Consider the following 21282-nt stretch of genomic DNA (forward strand, 5'->3'; position numbering starts at 1 on the left):
GGGCATTTGCTGACCTAAAGTTTTGTTTTCCCTGATGAAAGAGGCAAGGTAAGAAGAGGATTGGTTCATTGTCTGCTGAGGCAGCTTTAATGTTTGTTTCTAACAATGGAAGACGTTTGGGGATTATTTCAATGGCAATGAGCGTTTTTCAACTATATCAGGTAAAGGAGAAAAAAATCAATACACATCCATGTCCATATTTCCACACTGCAAAAAATCTTATATTAATCTGACTGCAAAACTGAAAACCAACTGATTTTGGAAACAAAGATGTTGTTCAAAAGAAATACAAGGTCACTGCCTTGCATCACTTCAGACCTAGAGAGTTCCACAACGTTTCTCACAGCACTGATAGGCATCATCACTATAAAGATGTCTTCAATGCAAAAATTAACAAATCATGTTCACAGCATCAATTTTCTCTGCTTTTATGCCTACATTATGCACTCTTAGCATTCACCATTTGGCTCCTGATCAAAAGCATTTTGACTTTAAAAAGTTACCCTTCTTTCCCCATCCTGCCGCTCTCAAACTTTTAGGAAAAGTCCATGATATAACTTTAGAAGAACACAGATTTTTTTTCCATGTAATGCATCAGCGTGTTTTTCTCTGGTCTGCAAACACAAACATTAACAAATGAGAGGAATACACTCATGTAGTTCCCTCCTTGCTTTCTATCAGCACATTAGTCCAGCAGGGTGCTTGATCCAGCAGTGCACCATTCTTAGGACTGACTTTGCTTTCCTGATTTTACTTGGAATAACAAAGAAAATCCAGGGGAGGAGAAAGGGGGAGGTTTGGGGTTTTTTTTCTTTTTTCCCCCTCAAATGTGGGCATTTCTTTAGCTCCCACGAAGACTGATCTCTTCAGCAGATTTCATAGCCATTCCCAGTTCTCATATTACCGGGATACACTGAACGAAAATATCCACCAAGACTTTAAGCAGGAACTATTCCCTGTGATGCCACATGGTTCCTATATGAGCTAATCCCACTGAATGAGTGCTCTCACCTTCATGCCCCCTCAGTCTCTGCTATATCACAGAGCAATGGTGTCAGCTGATATTAATTACAGGTGAGACAGAGGTTGTGGTTCTGTTTGAATTAATATGGAAGACAGAGTACACATTGCTTTAACATACAGAATGCCACAGAATGCAGTAAATTCCTTTGCCACTCCAAAGGTTACTTTAAAATTGAGGAGCAGACACAGCCTAATGCTCTGTAAGTCTCAAGCAGTTTGGGTTTTGTTTTCATAAGGGTCGGGATGAGACCATCAGTTTACATTGGGTACAAACTTCGTCTGACTTCATTGTGGAACAGATTTACTGCTGAGATTGTTTTGGTATTTTTGGTCCTGGGCTCACTATGGCAATTGTATTTTGGTTAACCTTTATTTTATCTAGCTCAGAGTATTTTCAATTACTATTCTTTAACTTGTTAATGCAGTAAGAAAAAGGAAAGGAAGAGAATTTACTTTCCTCACACATTCATTCCATCCCTTTTCATATAATATAATAATAATAAAATGCAGTCTTGTTTTTAAATGAAATAAAAAGAAAATAAAAATAGTCAGGAATGTATAACTCTTGCTGCCTTAACACATGGCAGGAATGACAATTATGAACTTGCTATAAGACTTAGTCTAATGGAAATGTTGCACTTGTTGCAGCTATTAACAAGACAACCTATCCTGAAAGGCACCTTGAACCCCTCTGAAATCTCAATGAACTCAACCTTTTCCTGTGAGGGCAAAAGGAATGCACACAGTTAATTTCAAAAATAGTCTAGAATTTAAGTAAATTAATGTGTGACTTTTCAGTTGATAACCTCAGTTACATTAGCCTTGGGACTAACCCTTTAGTAGAACCTAAACAGTGGCAGCCTGGATTTTTATTCAGGCATTCCACAAGAAAAAATCATGGACATTCAAAATTAACCGAGAGGCTAAAGTCTCACATTTAATGAATTGTCAAGGAGTCAATCAGGACACCTTCAGACAAAAGAGAAATTAAAAAAAAAAAAACTAGAAACAAAACCATTAAAACAACCACCCCCACTAACCCAAAACTGCCACGAAACATTGAATTCTCTGCTCAAAAGTATCAATCTAGAAGTTATTTAAAGAACACAACACTCATGGAAATCATTACGCAGCAGGGATTTCCCATACCTGGAAAACCTCGGAGAATTCTGTCCTATCTTCCTCAGGAGTTAGCCTGAGCAGCACACAGACTTACTCTCTTTAGGTTTACATGTTTCTATTGTTGTAGCTGTTTTAATTAATCAAAGAGGCCCTTTAATTTTACCCTGGAACACAAAGAATTTAAGTTGTCTGAATCAAGATAGACAGAGGTAGTCTTTTGAATACATGTCAATGTCTTAACTGTACAATGAGGAAGGCTTAGGTTTTAGGCAAACGCTGGAGTTTTAAGCCAACTTTTCAAAATTACTTGAGGGTGGAAGAAGAGATATAAAACAACTCTTCTCCCAGACTTTCTTTCCCTTCTGCAAAGCTTATTTTATCTTTTAAAAAATTTTGCACCTAAATCTTCTTCAGTGCAAAAATGTAAGAACAAACAGAAAAACTAAAATCTTGAGAAGCAGACTGACTTCCTTAAATTAAATATGTTTTAAAATAATAAAGCTCAGATATTTAGTCTGTGTGTGAGATTTCTTTCAACTTATCTTCACCAGAATGCAGTTAGGAAGAACAGGATAAGTCTAGTATCATAAGGCACTAATTCAGCTGTGTATGTTTTTAAGAAGATCTTAGAATTCTTCTGGGTGGAATATAAGGCAATGCATGAAAATTTAAGTGACAGATTATGACTATTTTAAAGACAATAACTTATATTTTTCTTGTAAAACTACACACTATGCAAATTTTCCTGTCTAAAATGTTACATTTTAAGGCTGATTATCTTCCCTTTTAATGAAAAGTGTATTTTTACTGGACACACATACAATGATAGATACACATACAATGGTGTATACCACTGCATCAGCAGAGAGCATGTACCTCTGAGAAATAAATTATAACCATGTGATACTATTAACATTATGAAGTATGTAAGTATTTAAATTTTAGACCAATTGTTGTCATCTTATTGCAAAGCTCTCATACCTTCTCAGTGATTTTTCACAGGCAGCTCCTCACAGCACTGACTCCTTCTTCTTCACAGCCTCCAGCTCTCTTCACAGCACAGCCAACAAACCCCATCTCTCTCCTTAACCACCTACCCCACTCTTTTGGAGCACTCTTCTTCTTATTGGACTCAGCTGTGGCCTATTAAGGGCAGGCCTGTTCCTAATCTTTGGTGATTAGTACAGCTGCAACTGCTCAGGTGTGAGACTACCTTCTGCACTATCTTTATTTTCTTACATTTTATCCTTCCACAACTAATAAGTTCTGATGATCAATATAATCACAGATAAGTATAAAGTCTCTTTTTTTAAGAACCTCAGAAAAGGTTAAGAGAGGCCAAGGTCCATTTTTGGCGGTTCCTTTACCCAGTGTTTATGAAAATCCAGAAGATGATGCATACACAAAAGAACAACAGATTCTTGCTTGCTTTAACACTTTTACTCTTTTTTGATCTAACTTTTGAAAGAGTTATTGCATAGAGTCCCAAAAGATACAGTGCAACCTAACAGCTCCCTGCTGCAAAAGTGAATTTGATGAAATCCTGCTGGACACATGTTAAACCAACTACTGAGGATCAGAACCACACAAAAAGAAAAACCTTCCAGTAGCATTTTTTTTTTTTTCATTTACTCAGCTGCTGTACAGCCTATGATGACTTGTTTTCCTTTAGTTATATGAACAGTTTGACAGATTACTGTGACAAGGTTACTCTCAAATTGATAAAAGGTTTGATAGTGTCAGAACATTTGTCAGAAATGTCTCACATCACGTGTAATGGACTCTGCACTTCAAGCATCAATGGTACTCCAGTCTGCTGTTTTCTGTTTAGTGTGCAATGCACACCAACAAAAAACACACAGCAGAAAGACAGAAAAGCAGGCAGGATTCATCAAAACATCCCTGTGCTTTATCAAACAATTCTGATGAAAGGGGTTTCGCTTCCTTAACGCACCTCCCAAAATGAAATTAAATGAAAAACTTTACACATGACTTGAAGGGTGGCCTCCATATGGGACTAAACCTGAAAATGGGATGGGCTATGATAATGTACATAAACATAAGTGTTCACAGCCTTTCCTGTGCTTCTGACAGGGAAATATTGTGGGTTTAGAACATTATTCCTCAGCCTGCCAAACGTGAGACATTAGAAATGATAGTTGTACTGCTAACAGCCTTGTCCCATGCTAGAGCAGAAGAAATGGGTTCAGAAGGGCTCATTTTAGGCACTGGCAGCTAGCCTATGGGAACCAGCGGGCTGGACATAAGCCAGCTTTGGTGAATACTTCCCTTAAATACAGCTCTCCAAAAATATTGTACTACAAAAAAATAATATGATTTCTAGATTGGAATTAAGGCTTTTCCTTCACATCTTGCAGCAAATGATGCTGTTATTAGGCTATGCAGGAAGCCTAGGAGCCAGCACCTTCTGGTCATTTGTAAATACCTGTTCACATGAAGATTTTAATGCCTGGTGAAGCCCCAGCCATATAAGCTACAAAAGAGCTCTACAGAGGAAAACATTTCTGAGCAGAAAAATTCTTTTTGTTCATATAGCGGCAGACTGTTGGGTATGGTTTTAGTGGGGTTTTTGGGGAGAAGGGTTGGGTTTGAGGATTTTTTTGGGAGTGGGACAGGTGAAGAGATAGGAGCTTTAGACCTTTATCTGCTTCTACTGTGTAACCACCTGCAAAGGTAAAAAAAAAAATCTTGCAATATATTACTTAAAATCTACATATTGCTGTCATGAGCAAGAGTGTCTGAGATTGCTTAAAGCATCACTGGCAAGACTATGAGCTTTTAAAAGTCAGATTTAAGCATTTCTCAGATCACATTGCAGCCTGGAAAGCAGTGGGGGGGAATGCACCACCACAGTGGCCAGTACAAATTCTTGTATTTTCATATGCTTAAGTTTCCCTACATTGTCTTTCTCTTCTGCCTCAATAAATTATTTTAATTTTCTGAAAAAAAAGTCAGAACTATCTGGTTTCTCTTCACTGACATTCAGCCAAAGGATAGAAAAATCAGCAAAATGAGTGTCAGCATTTTTCTTAAACAGCATCTGTTCACACAGGAACCCCATGACAGCAAGACAAAGCCCTCTAATCTTGTATCAGATTACATTTAGTGGAGCACATTAAAAAAGTTTCCACAGTGCTACAAGGAAGCTCTGAGATACTTGATTTGCACTTCCCATACGCAGACAAGGGGTAGGAACACACTCCCTGAACTTCATGATTCAAGTATCACTGCTCACACCACAGCCCCACAGCACGACTACAGCACTTAAGCACCAAAGCTGCGAGGCTCCTTTAGGAATAGTTAGTCCTGATCAGCTGAAAGGGTTTATGTGAGCTGGAGAAGGGTCAGACTGCAAGAAGATGTACCACAAAACAGCTTTTTGAAAGCAAACCAGCTTTGTGAACATCAGTAGACTACAGTCAATTTATACCTACTGAGGATCTGCCCCTTGAACTGGGATTATCTGTGACTGTCACGTGTCAGTGAAGGGAGCTTCTACAAATGTTGGACAGGTACACTCCCATTTCAGCTGGCATGAAACAGAAAACATCACCAGCACACTATTCTCCTGTGAGCAGTGAGTCAGTTCTACCCACAGAAGCTTTAATAGCAGAAAGTCACAGGGAAGAGTTTCAAGCTCACTCAAGTCTAGGTATCCCTTCAGTAAGGCTGCTAGCTCCAGTCGTGGCCAGTCATGCCCACATAAAGAGCACACAGAGAAGTCTTTCAGGATTTTTAATCAAAATCAGGAAAGGCAGAATGTCATAAAATTGTAAAAACCCACCAAATTGCTACTCCTATTGCAAGCTTCAAAACAACAGTCATTTGGATTCAGGTCTGCAGATCAGCCCCAGACTGTTCCTTACTTTACCAGATTTCATTTATTGATATCTATTTGAAAGCCTGATTTTTGATGACAAAATACAGAGACGATGTTGTCTTTTGGAATAGATGACTCTATGGCAAAAGGACTGCAGTTCTGCATCATAACAAGAGAAGGCTAGTATTTTTCAAACTTCTCCTTGTGCTTATTTCAATGCAAAAAAAAAGTGCTATGCTAAATTCCTCCATAGTGATCTCTGGATGGAATCTCAGACTGGATTATTCCCCTCCCATAGGCCAACAATAATAACCAAGACTTTGGAATTCCAATCAGGTTGTCATTCCATATTGTCCACTATATTTAATCAAGAGAAGAAGGGTAGAAGAGTACATGTTTTAGGAAGTAGTTCTTTTGATGATGCATGAAAAGCAAAAAGCTCCTTTACGCCACCTCTTTGGTTTCAACACAAACAAAACACAATAAAACCAAAATTTATCAGTACAGTCTGCAAATATGACTCTCAAGATAATCAGGGAGGTAGAGGGTGCCACTTTCTACAGCATCATTTTTCAGTGGCAGTGCAGTTAATTAGATGTCAGTTATATGGCTACAAGGCCACCTTCAGTGGGTTTCATACTTCTCAGTCTTTGAGCCCAGCAATGTGACACAGCAATCATAAAATGTGATAAATGACTGAGGGAGGAACACCCATGTTGTGTTGTGCACTGGGTTGTGATTCACAGATCATTATAACTATAAAATCTGTCATTAGGGAGGTTTTCCTGCCACGCAAATTCTCCTTTTAACATAAGAAATCAACCATGTTAGAGCAAACAAAAGTCAATGTGAAGGCCCTCACCTCTCTTCCCCTAAACTCATCACCTGAAGGCTTTTGGCAGTCATTAATTAGCCGTTCAACTAAAGGAAAAACAGTCAAACTTCAAGTGTAGGAGGCCTCTGATGCCTTTTAGGGGCCACACAAGTGTAAGCAGGAAGGCCAGCTCTGACATCTTCCTAGAAAAGACACTGAGTAGGGGAAGGGCACTTACGGCTGGCACAGCTTGATAAGGTCCTGGTCGGTGGTGCCGGGTGGAAGGCCTCGAATGTACAGGTTGGTTTTACTCAACTGCTCTCCGCTGCTGTTGTTGCTGCTGTTGTTGCTGCTGTTTGTGCTGGGGCTGGGAGGAGCCATGGGGTGGGGAGCTGGTGCATAGGACTGCTGCAAACAGAGCAAAACAAAAAGGCTGTTACTGGAAAAGGCAAAATAGCATGGGAGGAGCATGTGCGTTACCTGGGTAAATCCAGAACTGTGCTGTGCTTGTCCTGCCCTCCCTGACCACTTCCAGCTGCGCACGCCTATGGCACCTGTACCCACTCCGAGCCAGCAATGCCTTGCAAATGCCAAACAGGACCAACCAACATTTTGGTTCAGCCATAGCTATGAAATGCATTATTCTACAGCAGTTTTTCATTTGGAATTCAAGTAGCTAGATCACAAAACAAAGCTCTGAAATGACAGATACTCAAGGAGCAACTAGCACTAAAGAAAAAAATTAAACACAATCTGCTCTAAGAGTATGCTAAAACAAAAATAGGAGTATCTAGCCAAAGGTACAGAAGCTGGTGCCAGAAGCCGAGTTGGTCTTTTCTAAACATGAGGAGCGCCCAGTACACGCACAGTCAGGTGGCAGAGGGTTGGCTGGGCTGGGAGAGGAGAGAAATTCCAAAGCAGCCTGAAAACACTCTGTTGTTACGGATGTCTTTCGCAATAGAGAAACGGGGTTTGGAAAAGACGATCAGGCCAAGACCTTCTGCTCTCAAAATCATACCCACTTCTGAACAACCACAAACCACACACAGCAACTGGGAAATATTGCTTAAGAAGGGAGGCATTCTCCCAGGGAAAAACAGTATTCTCCCTTAACTCACTGGTAAATACATGCTGTGAAAAAAGACACCCACATGCTAGAAGAATTACCTAAACATCTCTGATCTGAGGCAACAACAGAGAATTTCAATTGCTGCAACCCTCCCTGGCTCTCTGACCACTGGAGTATTTACTCACAGCACAGGGTGCTTGCCAGGAGAACAAAGGAGTGATTGGAAGGAGGAGAACATGCTGTCACCACTGTGACCTATGCAGAAAAGCTAAAATCTAGGGAAGAACTTGCAGGAGCTGGAGGATCCTGAGGACCAAGCTCAAGATGGGCAGCCAGGGGAACTGTAGTCAGAGCTCCTGGAATGTAACTGCCTGCTGAGAGGGAGAAAATCCCATTTCCACAATGCAATCAGCACACTCTGCTAGCTTTATGTATAGTGACAACAGCAGGTAAATGTTGGACCAATGCTAAGTTAACCATGCTATGCTAATGAACTAATAAAAGCAAAACATCTGCAATTTTCATTACAGAAGCAATGACACTTTAGTGACTTCTAATATGCTTGTTCTACTTTTAGGCCTTGAACAGAGAAAATATTTAAGCCTGTGAGTAATTCTGATCACGCTAATCAACTGCCCCTTTAATGTCAGTGGCTCTACTTTAGTGCTTATAATTATGCATACACTAGATCACAGTCTTGGTAGATGCATGTTTCTAAATTAGTAGCTCTAAACTCTTTCAAACAAGTCCCTTTGTTTAATCCCTTATTTAGCCAGAAAAAAAGTTGGAGACTATAAGGGGAGTATCAATGACAGGTAATGATCAGACATTTCAATGAAATGAAACACCACGCTTGCCACTGATGCCTTTCCTCCTGGCCTCCTCCTTCCTTCTTCCCAGTTTCTCCCATTTAAACCAGGAGAGAGGGAACATAGTTCCAAGTGTCAAGACATCAGAATTCCTCTGCAATCTCACCTGGCTGTAATGTGACTCAAGTAGGAGCCATTAAAAGAAAAAATACTGGGTTTTAAGCGTGATCACCATGCTATCAAGTAATGACATTCACTCTCATCTCCAGTAAAAGAGAAGGGGAAGGGAGCTCATTGCCCTAAGTCTCTGCACAGATACTTTTGCTGACAATCAAAAGCACTTAATGCATACGGATCATATTTCTCTGCACACACATTTTATCACTGGGTAATCCCCACCCACTCGAGCTTCAATGTCATTCCCAGAAATAGAGAGCTGAAGCAGCAGCCTTGAGTACCAGCACAGGCACCACCTCAACTGAGCTCCAATACTGGGGACACACCTTGGAAATCTATGCCATGGCTGCAGCCCAGCTGGATAACACTGCAAGCAACACTAACTGTATTAAATACATAGGCATCTGTATATTATCATATCCTGCCTGAAAGCACATTTAAATCTCTGAGCACTGCACGGCCATGGAAGAAGCAGGTATGACTATGTATGACACATTGGGGTTTAATATATCAAAAGCTCAGGAAATATCCCATGGTAATCCTGCACATTTTGAGCATTGCTAAGGTTGAATAAAAAGACAACAGAGGTCGAGGTCACATTCTAAAGTAGAAGCTTTACCCTATACCTCCCAGATCACCGTCAACACTGAATGCACGTAAATGACGTAAACCAGTGAAAGATCTTCCCATAAGCCAATGAAATGCTATGTACTTCAATTATTAATTGTTATTATCATATATGTCTTAGCAGAGGATAATGAGTAAATGTCCTATTCTCGCACCAACCTAATAAGCAAGAAAAAAAAAAAAAGTGGAAATTTACCTTTGAAATACAAAGAGCAATTTTGATTCTATTATAAGATCTTAATCCTCACACAGAAGAAAACACTGGGGGCCTAATTCTAATTTAAGCTTAAGACATTTTATCCCTCTCAGCCAGCTGAAAGGGAATGTAGAAGGGAACACAAAATACATTTACATCAATTTTGAGGCCACAGCTATTAAAAAAATGGAATAAAAAGTCTTCAACATACAGAGAATGAGGCCATATGACAGGCTGTCCCTCAAGTAGGAGCTGCTCAGAGAACAGGCACACCACAGGCCTGGGTTCCCAGCAGTATCCTCAGAGATGCTTTAAGGATGGGCAGAGAGGCAGCCACACTCCACTTTAGAGGATGCTGATCTTCTCAGCCCAGCAAACACTGCTACACTCCAAACCCTCTTCACTAATAAATCTCAGCTACAGCAGCCCACAGTAATTTCCATGCATATCCAATACCCCAGAATACCATCTGCAGAAAGATTACAAAATTGCCTGTACTGAGGCTGATGACATCTTCTGGCTGGTTGCCAGACTAAAAGCCTCAGGTCAGAAGAAAGCTTCCCGTTCTTGTTTCCTGAGCTGCTGAGTGTATGACTGATGGCAGGAGTATGCACTGTGCCTCTAAATGAGCAAAGGATCTGGTCTGGTAATCTCCAACTAATAACTGGAGTGAAAGAAATGACTGGCAACCTAATGATGATCCCAGATATGGACCACTAGGTACAGGATCCCGGACAACGCCAAAGTGGGGCACTGGCCGGGGAAGCACCTTCACACCTGGTAACAGGAAATCTGTGCCTTGTTCTGATGTTGGACCCCTCCATGGCTGGGGGAAAAGCACTTAACTTCTCTGCCTTGAGAGCCAGAAGGAGCACCACTGTCAAGACTGGTTTGAAACATCCTGATACCAACTGTAGAAACCTGGAAAAGAGGTTTTGCCATGACAACCAAGTACAGGACCTACACCTCTAGGAAAAAAAAAAGAAAAAAAAAAAGGCAAAATCTAAATGTTTCACTTCAAGAGAGAGCTGGAATTCAGAGCTGGTTTTGCCATTAATTTTTCACATAACCAATGCAACCAACTCATTTTTCAATTCTCATGCTTCATTATTCAGTGGAGATTGTGTGGGGAATGAACTGGTTTGTAGATCATTCCAAGCAGCTTATTAATTTAGCATGGATGGCTAATAGGATTTGTTTTCATCTTTGAAAAATGAATGAAATTTCTCCTTTTTCATTATTTAAAAGTGAAAAAATTAATGTGCTAATTCTTATCCATTCTCAGGAATGCACCCTTCTGCTTAAAACCTAATGTTCAATTCTTTGAAACAGTGTCCCGTGAAACTGCACACAGCTAAGCATGAATAATGAGATACACCTTGGTCTTTCTAAGTAAATAACCCAGAAATGCTGAACCAGAAGCCTCTCAGATATTAAATGAACAATGCTCCTCCTTCCAACATCCAACCTCCTTACAGAAGAACAGTATTTATCTTTCCATGGCAACCAAGTACTCTTAGGTAGTTTTTTACTAGTTGCAAGCTTAGACTAAAGTATTTTCTTTCCAAAGCAAAACACTACTTAAAAAGACAAATTTCAAATATTTTTCACATACAATTCCTTTTGGATGGGAATCACAGGCCCCAGATGCCAAGTTGTAGAGTCTGCTTTATTAGCAGCAGCTGGCTCCTTGGCAGGCTTCTGAGGCGGTCGGGCTTGTGGTTTTGGAGTGGCCTCAGAGCCTAGGATGCAGCTGGACAGCTATGCTAATGGACTAGCCAATTTGTTTGTAGTCACCTTTGGCTATCCCAGATTTGTACTCTTTTATCCACTTGAAAGGGAGGTCTTGGAAAGATCCCCTATTAACACTGATATGTTGACTTTTCCTATCATAGTCCATATTTTATATGAAAAAATGAGTACAACACACAGTCCTACATTAAAACATGTGTTATTTAAGCAATTTTGAACACACACTATCCATTTCACTCTGAATGGAGTGTTTCCCAGCTGCTAGATTCATCTAAGTGCCCAATTACAACACAATTCCCTTCTCTCCCAATTGAGAAAAATAAAATAAGACAAAGTAAATACAAATAAATTGTGCAAATACCACTTTACAGCTCACATTAGGAAAACACAGTTCTCTCTATACCCTACTGTACGAAGGAGTAATTTTCATGAGCTGGAGAGTTCTTACTAGTCAATTATAGAGAAGATGAGAGGATGCCACCAACTTTTAGTCTGTTGATGGGATTTTGGAGCTGAGTGAACAGAAAATCTCCTATTAAGCAAAAGACAATCATCACAGTTGAAGAGCAAGCAGAGCAGTAAGGGTAACACAGGGAAAAAGGAGCATAGATCAAAGTAACAGCAACTCTCCTGCCTTTGGTTTCTTCCTCAGTGAGGAACAGCACCAGAAGGTAAGCTGTATTTCCCATCCATAGACAGGTGGAACAGAAAAGTGAATAAAAAATGAACATCTAAGTGGGCAACACAGACATCTCATGTATTTTAGAAAGGCTGCAGTCAAGGGAACTCCAGCTGTAATTTTCTTCCCAAGTCAGTAGGGCGTTCAGTGCTCTTGCAGAATCCAGCCATGACTATTGCCTATCTCCCATCTAGCCAATGAAGGCCTGGAAGACAAGAGCTTCTTTTGGATTCTTCTCCACATATATGAGAGAAAATAAACAGATGTAAAAGAGTCTGAGTTTTCTAACCCCTCTGCACAGTAGCAAAGCTTCCTAGACTGTTTCTGCAGAAGCATCAGCTCACTTCTTGGCAGCATTTTCAATTTGTAAAGGAATGGCATGTGAAAACGTGAGTAAACTCAGAAGATGAGCACAGACAATAAGGTTCAAAGTCTATTCCCCCACAGTTCTTTCAATCAAGAAAACCAGAACACACCTCAAGAGGATTTTGATTTCTTTGAATTCCTTCCAAGGCCTTTAAAAGTGATTTGCTGGATACAAGAAGCCCAGTGAGTGATAGCTGCTGGGTTATACTCTCTGTACCACTCCAAGCAAGTCATTTAAGTTCCTTACATCTCAGTTTACTAATCTGTAATGATTCTTCATTATACCTTCCTAAGGCATATATAATGCTCTGTGATTACTGGATGAAAGACACTACTAGGGATTGCAATTACTTAAAGATGGGGAAAATGTTATTAAAATCTGACTTAATAACTAAACCTAATTCTTTTGCAGATAAAAATGATTTCTGCATACAATGATTTTGCTATTCTGTATCTAAACTGAATGAATGAAATAATTTAAAATAACAAAATACCAATAAAAATCATTTTCTCATTAATAGTATTTTTTAATTTAAAAACAAACTTAGAATTATGTGTTCACAGGTCTATTGTGATTTTAATGTACGTATTGAACTCACTTTATTCCAAATGATATCTTTATTACACGGGAAAAAGGTGTAATTGTGTTTTGCTTAGCCTTTCATTTCACACAGGGGAAAAAAAAAAAAAAGGTCACCTGGAGAAATGGAAATTATGAAAAAAGCCCCAACCTAGTCCTTCAACAGACACAGTAGTCATTCAACAGTCAGATGTCAGATTGAAATTGGGATTTGATGGATCAGTAAAATACTTTGAGATCTTTGCTTCACAGACAAAGCTGTTGAAATCAGTAGGCTAAATACTTTGGAGGCCTACAATTCCCTTGAACCTAGCACAAAGCATTAAAGATCTATAGAATGAAAGCACAAGTAAAAATTGGCTCAATTTTCTCTATTCCAAAATATTTCTCTTCCAAATAATGACTGTGCAGATTTTAGCATTTTATAAATATTCTACAGGTAGACAATACAGAGAAATCGAGGCATCCATAGGAAGAGGAAGAAGTTCTTTATTGACCATTGCCCACAAAGTAGGTCTCATTTTACAGAGTTTTCTGAGTTAAAACCAACCAATAAAGCAAAGAAAAAGCTCCAGCAATTCACTGTTCTGACTGTCTTCAAGAGCACTGAGAGTTTAGCAGTCATTAGCCAGGGTGACATACACTAGAAGCCTGAAAATCTCCTCACTAATCATAATATCTCCTATTTCCAGTAAGACAGACTGAAATAGTCTGCACTGCCACCATTATCAATAGGAAATTTGAAAAGCTAATTGGTCGGGTGTAAAGTAGCTTATTTTAAAGTATGATGAAGTTGAAATAATAAAGTGGATTAGAGAACATTTCATTAGGAGAGTCTGAAGATCATCTCACCTGAGGATGAATGGGCTCCAGCAAAAACCAGTCCAAGACAGAGGAATGGCACAGAAATTAGAAGCATTGTTTTCAGGTGGAGAATACCCTGGCCATCACTGCCTGCCTGGGTTTGGGTCACTGAATAGATGTAATAGATGCTGACAGCTCCAGCTCTCCACCTTCTCCTGCCCACATATTGTTATACCACAGATGGAGCTACTCACCCTCATAGGCAATTTTCTGTTAATTTACTAACAGAAATGCTAATCATGGACTACCTGTAGTTTGGGTCTAAAACATGGTGACTTCTCGGAACTTAGGGCTTCTTATGCCCAGCCAGGAGGGAAAAATTTAGTCCCTAGCATTAAAAAGCCAAAAACTAGCAATATAAGCTGTGTCATCAAATAAATATTTTCCAGAGTGGAAAATAACCTTCACAGCCTTGTCTCCTCCCATTTATTTCATGGCAGGAGGCTCCCATGACAGAATATTCCTGAGGCATTATTTATTTCCCCACAAGGGAGAAGAAGAATTCTTTCTATAGATAAAGTATTTTGGCACTTTGGCAAACTCGTAAACAATAGCCTATATCCTTTGACATAAATTACTGTTATTGCTTCATTATCCAATCCATTCATATTTTATTGATGCACTGAGACTAAATGTGAACAGACTTTAGATCTTAAAATTACTAAATCTGGGCAATCTGGACAATAAAACATTGCAATTCCTCTAATAAGAATATTTTAGAGCACAGATCAAAATATGATGGCAATTACTGTTTGTGATACAGCAACTCTGTGGTTTAAAAAAAAAAAAAGGAGGGGGGGAATAACAAATTCAAGGAGAAATTATTGTTTGTGTTTACATTTCTACATATCCAGTTTTGGGGCTACAATGAGCTGTCAGTCCATTTGAAGCTTAAGAATAAAAATGCACACCAAGAGGCTGATACTTAACTTTCCAAATGTTTGCAAGAACAAACACATATTTGGTTCTGAGAAACTAAATTTACTCTCTGGGTATTTGTTTACATGTGGCAGCCTAAAAGCATCTTGGAAATGAGATGCAGCAGGCACGTGCTGCATTGCATTGCTTTTCTGCACACAGTCCACACATACCCCAGCACCAACAATCCTGTGAGAACCTGGCTACAAAAAAAGCCCCCACATAAACCTGAATTTACAGCACAGAACGAAACTAAATGTCGATATCATCTCTTTCCTCTCAACTTGGGAATTTGGCAAGCAGAGATCAGAAGCAGATGTGTTTTCATTCTGCAGTATGAAAGCCCAACCAAAAAGGTTTTTCAAGATCCAACCAAGTTTCCTAAGTTTATCTTTCTTATAGAAGAATTAAGCAGGAAATCTACCACTGTTGACATAAGCACTGTTGGGACGGAGGATTCAGGGATGGCAGAGCTCCCCAGGAATGCTGCTCATCATCTCCCCATGTTACCACAATGATCTTTTCTGGATGTGCATGGGGAAGCTCTGCCTCCTCCACCCACTATATATAAAGATGAGTTGTGCCTCCCGTCCTGTGGCCAAAAGAATCCACGGAACGCAGAGTTTGGGAAGGGCTTTTCCTTTCCACAGCAGCGTGGCATCATCACCACAGAATTTGGGGCATTTCACAATAGCCAGAGTTCATGTTTTCTTTGAGACCCCTCGAGCTACAGTAACACACTGGTCCCAGGCAGGGTGCCAGAGGATGCCCACAGAAGATATGAGCCATCATAAACCTCACCACATTTCTGCTTCCAGTGCAAACTCATCCAGTGCATTCATCACAGAAAACAGCTTTTAAAAAATTGCCCACTCAAGTCATTACAGTTCATACATAATTCCTCACTTAGGAAGAAGGGTACACAACCAACCTTGTGAGACCAATGTATGTAATGTCATTTATAGGAGAGCTAGAAAACCTTCCCAAGAGTAAGCTGATATAGTGGGGGTAAGAATTTAAGTCTAGGTTAAAATTAAGGTGTCAGCCAATGGACATAGCTGGCAAAGGTGGTGCCAGTCACCTTCATGCTTCTGACAGCCCTGAGTACTGTACCAAAAAAAGTTAAGGGAGACAGGGAAGCTGGGGTAGGGGTCACTGCAGGGCTCAATGGGGGTGTGAAACCCCACGTTAAAAACCCCTCTGTCCCATTCCAGATACTCCTCTACATTCTTAAAACCAGTCAACTGTGTAAGAGAGAGAACTTCATGAAGTCACCATTATACATGATCTGAGATACTGTTTGGGACCACGGAAAGACTGAAGGAATGGGACTCTGCAAGCCTTAACTTGGTGGGGAGGTGAATTCCAGACCTTTTTCAAGTCGAAATGAGCTTTGAGCATCACATGACTGGCATCCCAGGAGCACAGAAAACATTATGAACATGGGAAGGTGAGCAAGATATGCCAGGAACATTTTAGGATGTCAACTATGAGCTTTAAATAATTTGCTACAGAAAATGAATAAGCACTCTCAACTTTGTTACTGCAGATTCTGATACCTTATCAAATCTCCATTTTCTTTAGATTTCATGTGGCAGACTTGGGAGGTAGTATGGGGAAAGCTGTTTAATTTTATTTGATTTAACAAGTATCTAATATAACTTACAAGTAAAACATCTTCCAGACATCAATCAAATCCACTTGAGGCAAAATCTACTAAATAAACTGAATAATTAATGCAAAAAATAGATAACTTCTGTATTCTATCTTTGGAATTTTCAGAATTAAACACAATTTATTGACAGACTTTTTTTTTCCTTAAAAATCAGTTTTCCATAGATTTTATTGATTTTGAGAATGAACTTAGGTAAGCATGCTGAGAGTGAGTACAAAACCCCAACACTACTGTCTTTTTGGATCTATGAAACAAAATATTGCCATACTTTTGTTTCCACTCATGCTCTTAAAAGTAAGTCATATGTACCTAAGGTTGAATTGAAGCCTGAGCACTAAATTCTCAAGATACACCCTATATTCACACCAAATGCAGACTGAGGCAAAGGTGCTCATTGATCAGCCCACTCACAGGGGTATTTGGCCACCTGTCTGAGTAGAAGCCACAGCAGTTAATGCCCAGCATGCTCTTTGTTGCCATCACTTGAAGTCCTGGAACCACTGAATGATGGAAATTTTGTAATACTCAGAGTCACTGAAAGATGTCAACTAGGTTTTTTGCAACCAGTGAGATTCTGGCATGTTTTTCCTATAAGGCAAATAAAAACTACAAAGCTTTTTTTGACAGGTAAGAATAGCTTCAGAATGCCCATTCAGCATCAAAACCAGTGAATCTGAATATAGATATACCTGGCCAGCTGCTTAGATATGCAAAGGACCCATCACCTTTAAAACTGCAATACAATATTATTCAGTAAGTCCTTTCCTGTCTAATTCCTACTTCTTTCTGTTTCCCCTACCTCTGATTTTAAGCAGTTCTCAGAGCAGGGGGGAAGAAATTTAAAAGCTCTACGTTTACTACGGCATCAGTTCTCAGTCCTTTCCCATTTCTTCAACAACAGATTGTGCCACTGTGCTTGTCCGAAGTTTCAAATGTCATTTGACTCATGCACTCAGAAATGTTGACTCAATTAAAATATCCACACAAAACTAACTTTCAGTTTGCTAAAGGCAACCTGCTCTCTTTTTTCGGATACGCTTAGGATGTCTCGTAGTGCAGAAATTTGACTTCAATGTAACGACTTGCTTTTTCTCATTTCCCCAAAATCATCACTATTTTCTGCTAAATGTTGTGGCACAATGAGCCAAGTGTCTTGCTAACAGACACAGACTCAGCTGAAGATGCTCTGCCTAAACCAATTTGGGCTCTGTGCCATGTGCTTTTTCCATACCATGCGAAGTGACAATACGAAGATCCTGAACTTGTGCACGCAGAGGTGAAGAGCTTTGCAATGTGGGGAGGCAGCTGCTTCCTTACGCATCTGTGTCAAACCCAACGCACCACTAATTGGGATAATGAGCTACTCCTCTTGCAAGCAGTAGGAATACAGAGTAACAGGCTACATATGCTAAATTCCTGAAACGAGTCACCATCTCTATTTACTGTTTTTCATCCAAATGATATTTCCTGATAAACAAAAGCTTAAATTTCCTTCTGCACTGCAGCATTGCCTCCAATCTCTTCTTTAGCTTTCTGGCTTTTTGACCTTTTAATATTCTTCATTCATGCATGATTTATTTTTTAAGTTGGCATTTTTTTCCTCTGGAAAGAATATGTATTTGAAGTAATTTCAAATGTTAAATCAGGATAAGCAAAGGAAGAAAGAAAATCTCCTTAATACATTTTCTTAATAAATGTTGTACCATGCTTTAGAATAGAAGCTTGAAGAATTATAGCATGTAATAATAAGGTTTATATTTCAAATCAGATACATATAAATATTCTAAGTCTTAATACTTCTTAATGCCTCCATCATAGGCTCATATGCACAAAATGTAGGGAAAAAAAAAAAGGTTCAAGTCTAAAATGAAAAATTATTTACATTAGAAAAACCAAACCAGAACGGGGAAGAGTGGCAACTACAATACTTTTAGCAAGTATTGCAACTTTTGTAATAATAGCACACAGTGTTACCAGCTGGAGCAGAAAGATAAATTCGTTAGGAATACCAGTTTGTCTACAGCAGCATTGGCAGCAAAAGGAAAACTAAAGAAAAGATGTGCCCCCTGTTCAATAGGACAGGGGACAAGTGACAAAGGACAGATGAAAGCAGTTGGTGCTTTCTCTGCCTCAGTCTCCACTGGCAAGGTCTGCTGCCAGTCTTCTTGGCTGTCTTCCCCTAGTAGTAGGGCCTGGGGTGAGAAGTGCTGCTGAGGAAGAGGAGCATTAAGCTAGAAACTCCTCCAGGAAGCCAGTGAGGGGTTACTGAACACAAACTGTAAAGGAAACAGCCAGGGTCACCCAGAGGCTGCTCTCTCTTTTCTCTGAAAGGCCATAGCAGCTCTTCAGAAGAGAGAGGATTGGGGGATCATCAGGCTGGCCACAACCTTGCATAACTAAAGAGAAAAGACTCATAGGTGCTGTGTCTAAGCATGTGAGGGACCAGAGCATCCACAGGGATGAGCAAGGGCAAACTACACTTGGCCGCCTGGCTCAATTTCTGTGCTGGGAGAAGCAGCTCCACAGATCAGGGGAGAGTGGTAGATGTTGCTCACCTTGACTTTAGCAAGGCTTCCAATGTGGCACTGTACAACAAGCTGGAGGACAGGAGGGACTGCAACCTCACCAAGTAACACCAAGGTGGGGGGAGTGGTTGGACAACTACAGATAAGGGCTGTCTGAAAATATTATTGTATCCAGTATCCAGTGTTATTATGTCCAATGCTATAAGAACTACTCAGCACAAAACTCCTTCACCTCACACATTATGTATGCTAAAAGCTCTCCAAGTTTACTTACAGAACAAATGACTACTAAGTGATTTGTGCAGGTACATCCTATAATCGAATTCAGCTGCACAAAAAGGATTTACTAAAACTGAGACATCTGAACTTTATTCCTTTGCTATACTTTGACCTCAAATTTAGTTCATTTGCTAAAGTCATTATTAAACAACAATGTTCCACACAGATTTCAACAGCAGTAGTATTTACATTAATGCAATATCCCTGGATTAAAGGAATTAGAAATACTGAATATCCTATTCCTCAGCTTCTTTGAAGATCTACAGTGTAGACTAAGGAAAGACTCTCTAAGAAAAAGCAGCACTAATTTAAGGGCAGTCTGGTTCTCAATCATTTGAAATTAAATAAACTGAAAAGTCTTTTAAAATCTCTGAGACTAAAAGTTACACAATTAATGCCACTACCAGTTGCCATCAGATAATCAAAGTTCAGTCTGGGTAAGGTTTTAAATTACATAAATTACATGTATCCATAGTTATAACAAATTGATTTTTTTTTTTTAAATCATCTTCTTAAAATGGTGAAGGGAATCACCATATCAAGGCATAGGTCCCAATGGGCAGCATACTTGGTCCAGGCACAGAGAGTATCTAGGCTCAACATCAGACACAAAGTGTCACACACAATCCGTCTAGAGGGCTAACTCCAACTTAAGCCTCAGGTTTGGGGAATTTGATCCAAGAAAACTTGAAAAACATCTGCAATGGGACACTGAAAGAGGCAGCAAAATACTGCAGGTCTTCCAGGTGGGTCTGAGGGCAGCTGCAGGATTGAGTCCTAGTTACAATGAACCAAACTATCACCAAAACCAGCAAAGCCTGGGGTCTTGTGGAAAGCACAACATATCCAATCATGTTTAAATGACTGCTCACAGAGGGTCCAAATTCAGGCTCATGAAGAATTCCAGTATTTCCTAAATTCTGACTCTTTGACCATATAGTCTTAATTTCCCCTGACAGAATTAGCAGAGCATGATAAAAGGAGCTAAGACTTAGTTTCTGTAAGAAACAACCCATCTGGGAAAACAAAAGACCTACCCAGCAAAAAGACTTACATTTGGGTGTTGCTAATAACAGGTGGGAACATCTCAGGAAAAGGCATGAGAAATGCAAGAAGAGAGTAAATATCCCCAGAACACTTTTCACTTTGCTACCAGATGTTGTACACAGATCATCATCCTACATCTTCTGTGATTTGACCCATCAGACTTTAGTCCTTTAAAAACCTCCTAGTGGGAATCAATTTTAGAATTAGACTTTATATTGAAGAAAAAACAATCTGTGTGTTTTAAATCTGCCCCCAAAAAAGTGTAATTGATGCTACTTGTCCCCACTCTTGTTTTACAAGAAAAATTTTGCAGTGGGTTCTTTTTTCCCCCTTCTTCATCCCATTCAGAACATTTTATGTGAAACATTTTATCCCACATCTTACGTGGACAATCCTCAAAAACACGAGGAGGTGGCAGCCACACAGTCAGGGGGATTGCCATCACATCTTTTGCAAGTAAATAACTTGCACTGTTAACATGATGATGCATTTGACACAATACAAAGACAGACTATTAAAAGCACTGGATGTTTTTAGCACACTTCTAAAAACAAATGTCTATATTTAAAAATATTTTTTCACAGGGATTTCTCTTAAAAGAAAAAAACAGGAAATCCTAGACAAAAAGTATATTGATACTCTTAATTCTGGTGGTGTTAAATATCTGTGTTATCCCTCATAAGCCTAATTTTTTCTTTTGCAATGGCTTGCCACTAAATGTCCTTTTGTGAACCCTGGGCTAATGAGTTCTTGCCGGGCAAGAAGTCTTTCAATGATAGAAACAACCTGTTATCAGGCTATTCTACGTTTCACTGAGGTCCATTTACCATTGCAATTCCCCCATCCTACCACACCCAACAGATGAAATGCTGCTGCAGAGGAAGAAATAGATACAGCATCAGGGCACCTCTGGGAAGGA

General features: G+C 39.6%; 1 protein-coding gene across 2 annotated transcripts in view; it reads right to left on the reverse strand.

Annotated features, from left to right (window-relative positions):
* The window catches only part of RBMS3 (RNA binding motif single stranded interacting protein 3), a gene marked incomplete at its 3' end in the record, with an annotated part of 434589 nt that overhangs the window by 333162 nt on the left and 80145 nt on the right, over window positions 1–21282 (reverse strand). For both annotated transcript variants that reach the window (XM_084221492.1, XM_084221493.1), the window contains exon 2: window positions 7039–7208. In XM_084221492.1, the coding sequence (XP_084077618.1) occupies window positions 7039–7208 (170 nt within the window). The remainder of the gene's footprint in view (window positions 1–7038; window positions 7209–21282) is intronic.

Source organism: Fringilla coelebs (assembly GCF_963513975.1).
Source record: "Fringilla coelebs genome assembly, chromosome: 1".
NCBI classification, from domain to species: Eukaryota; Metazoa; Chordata; class Aves; order Passeriformes; family Fringillidae; genus Fringilla; species Fringilla coelebs.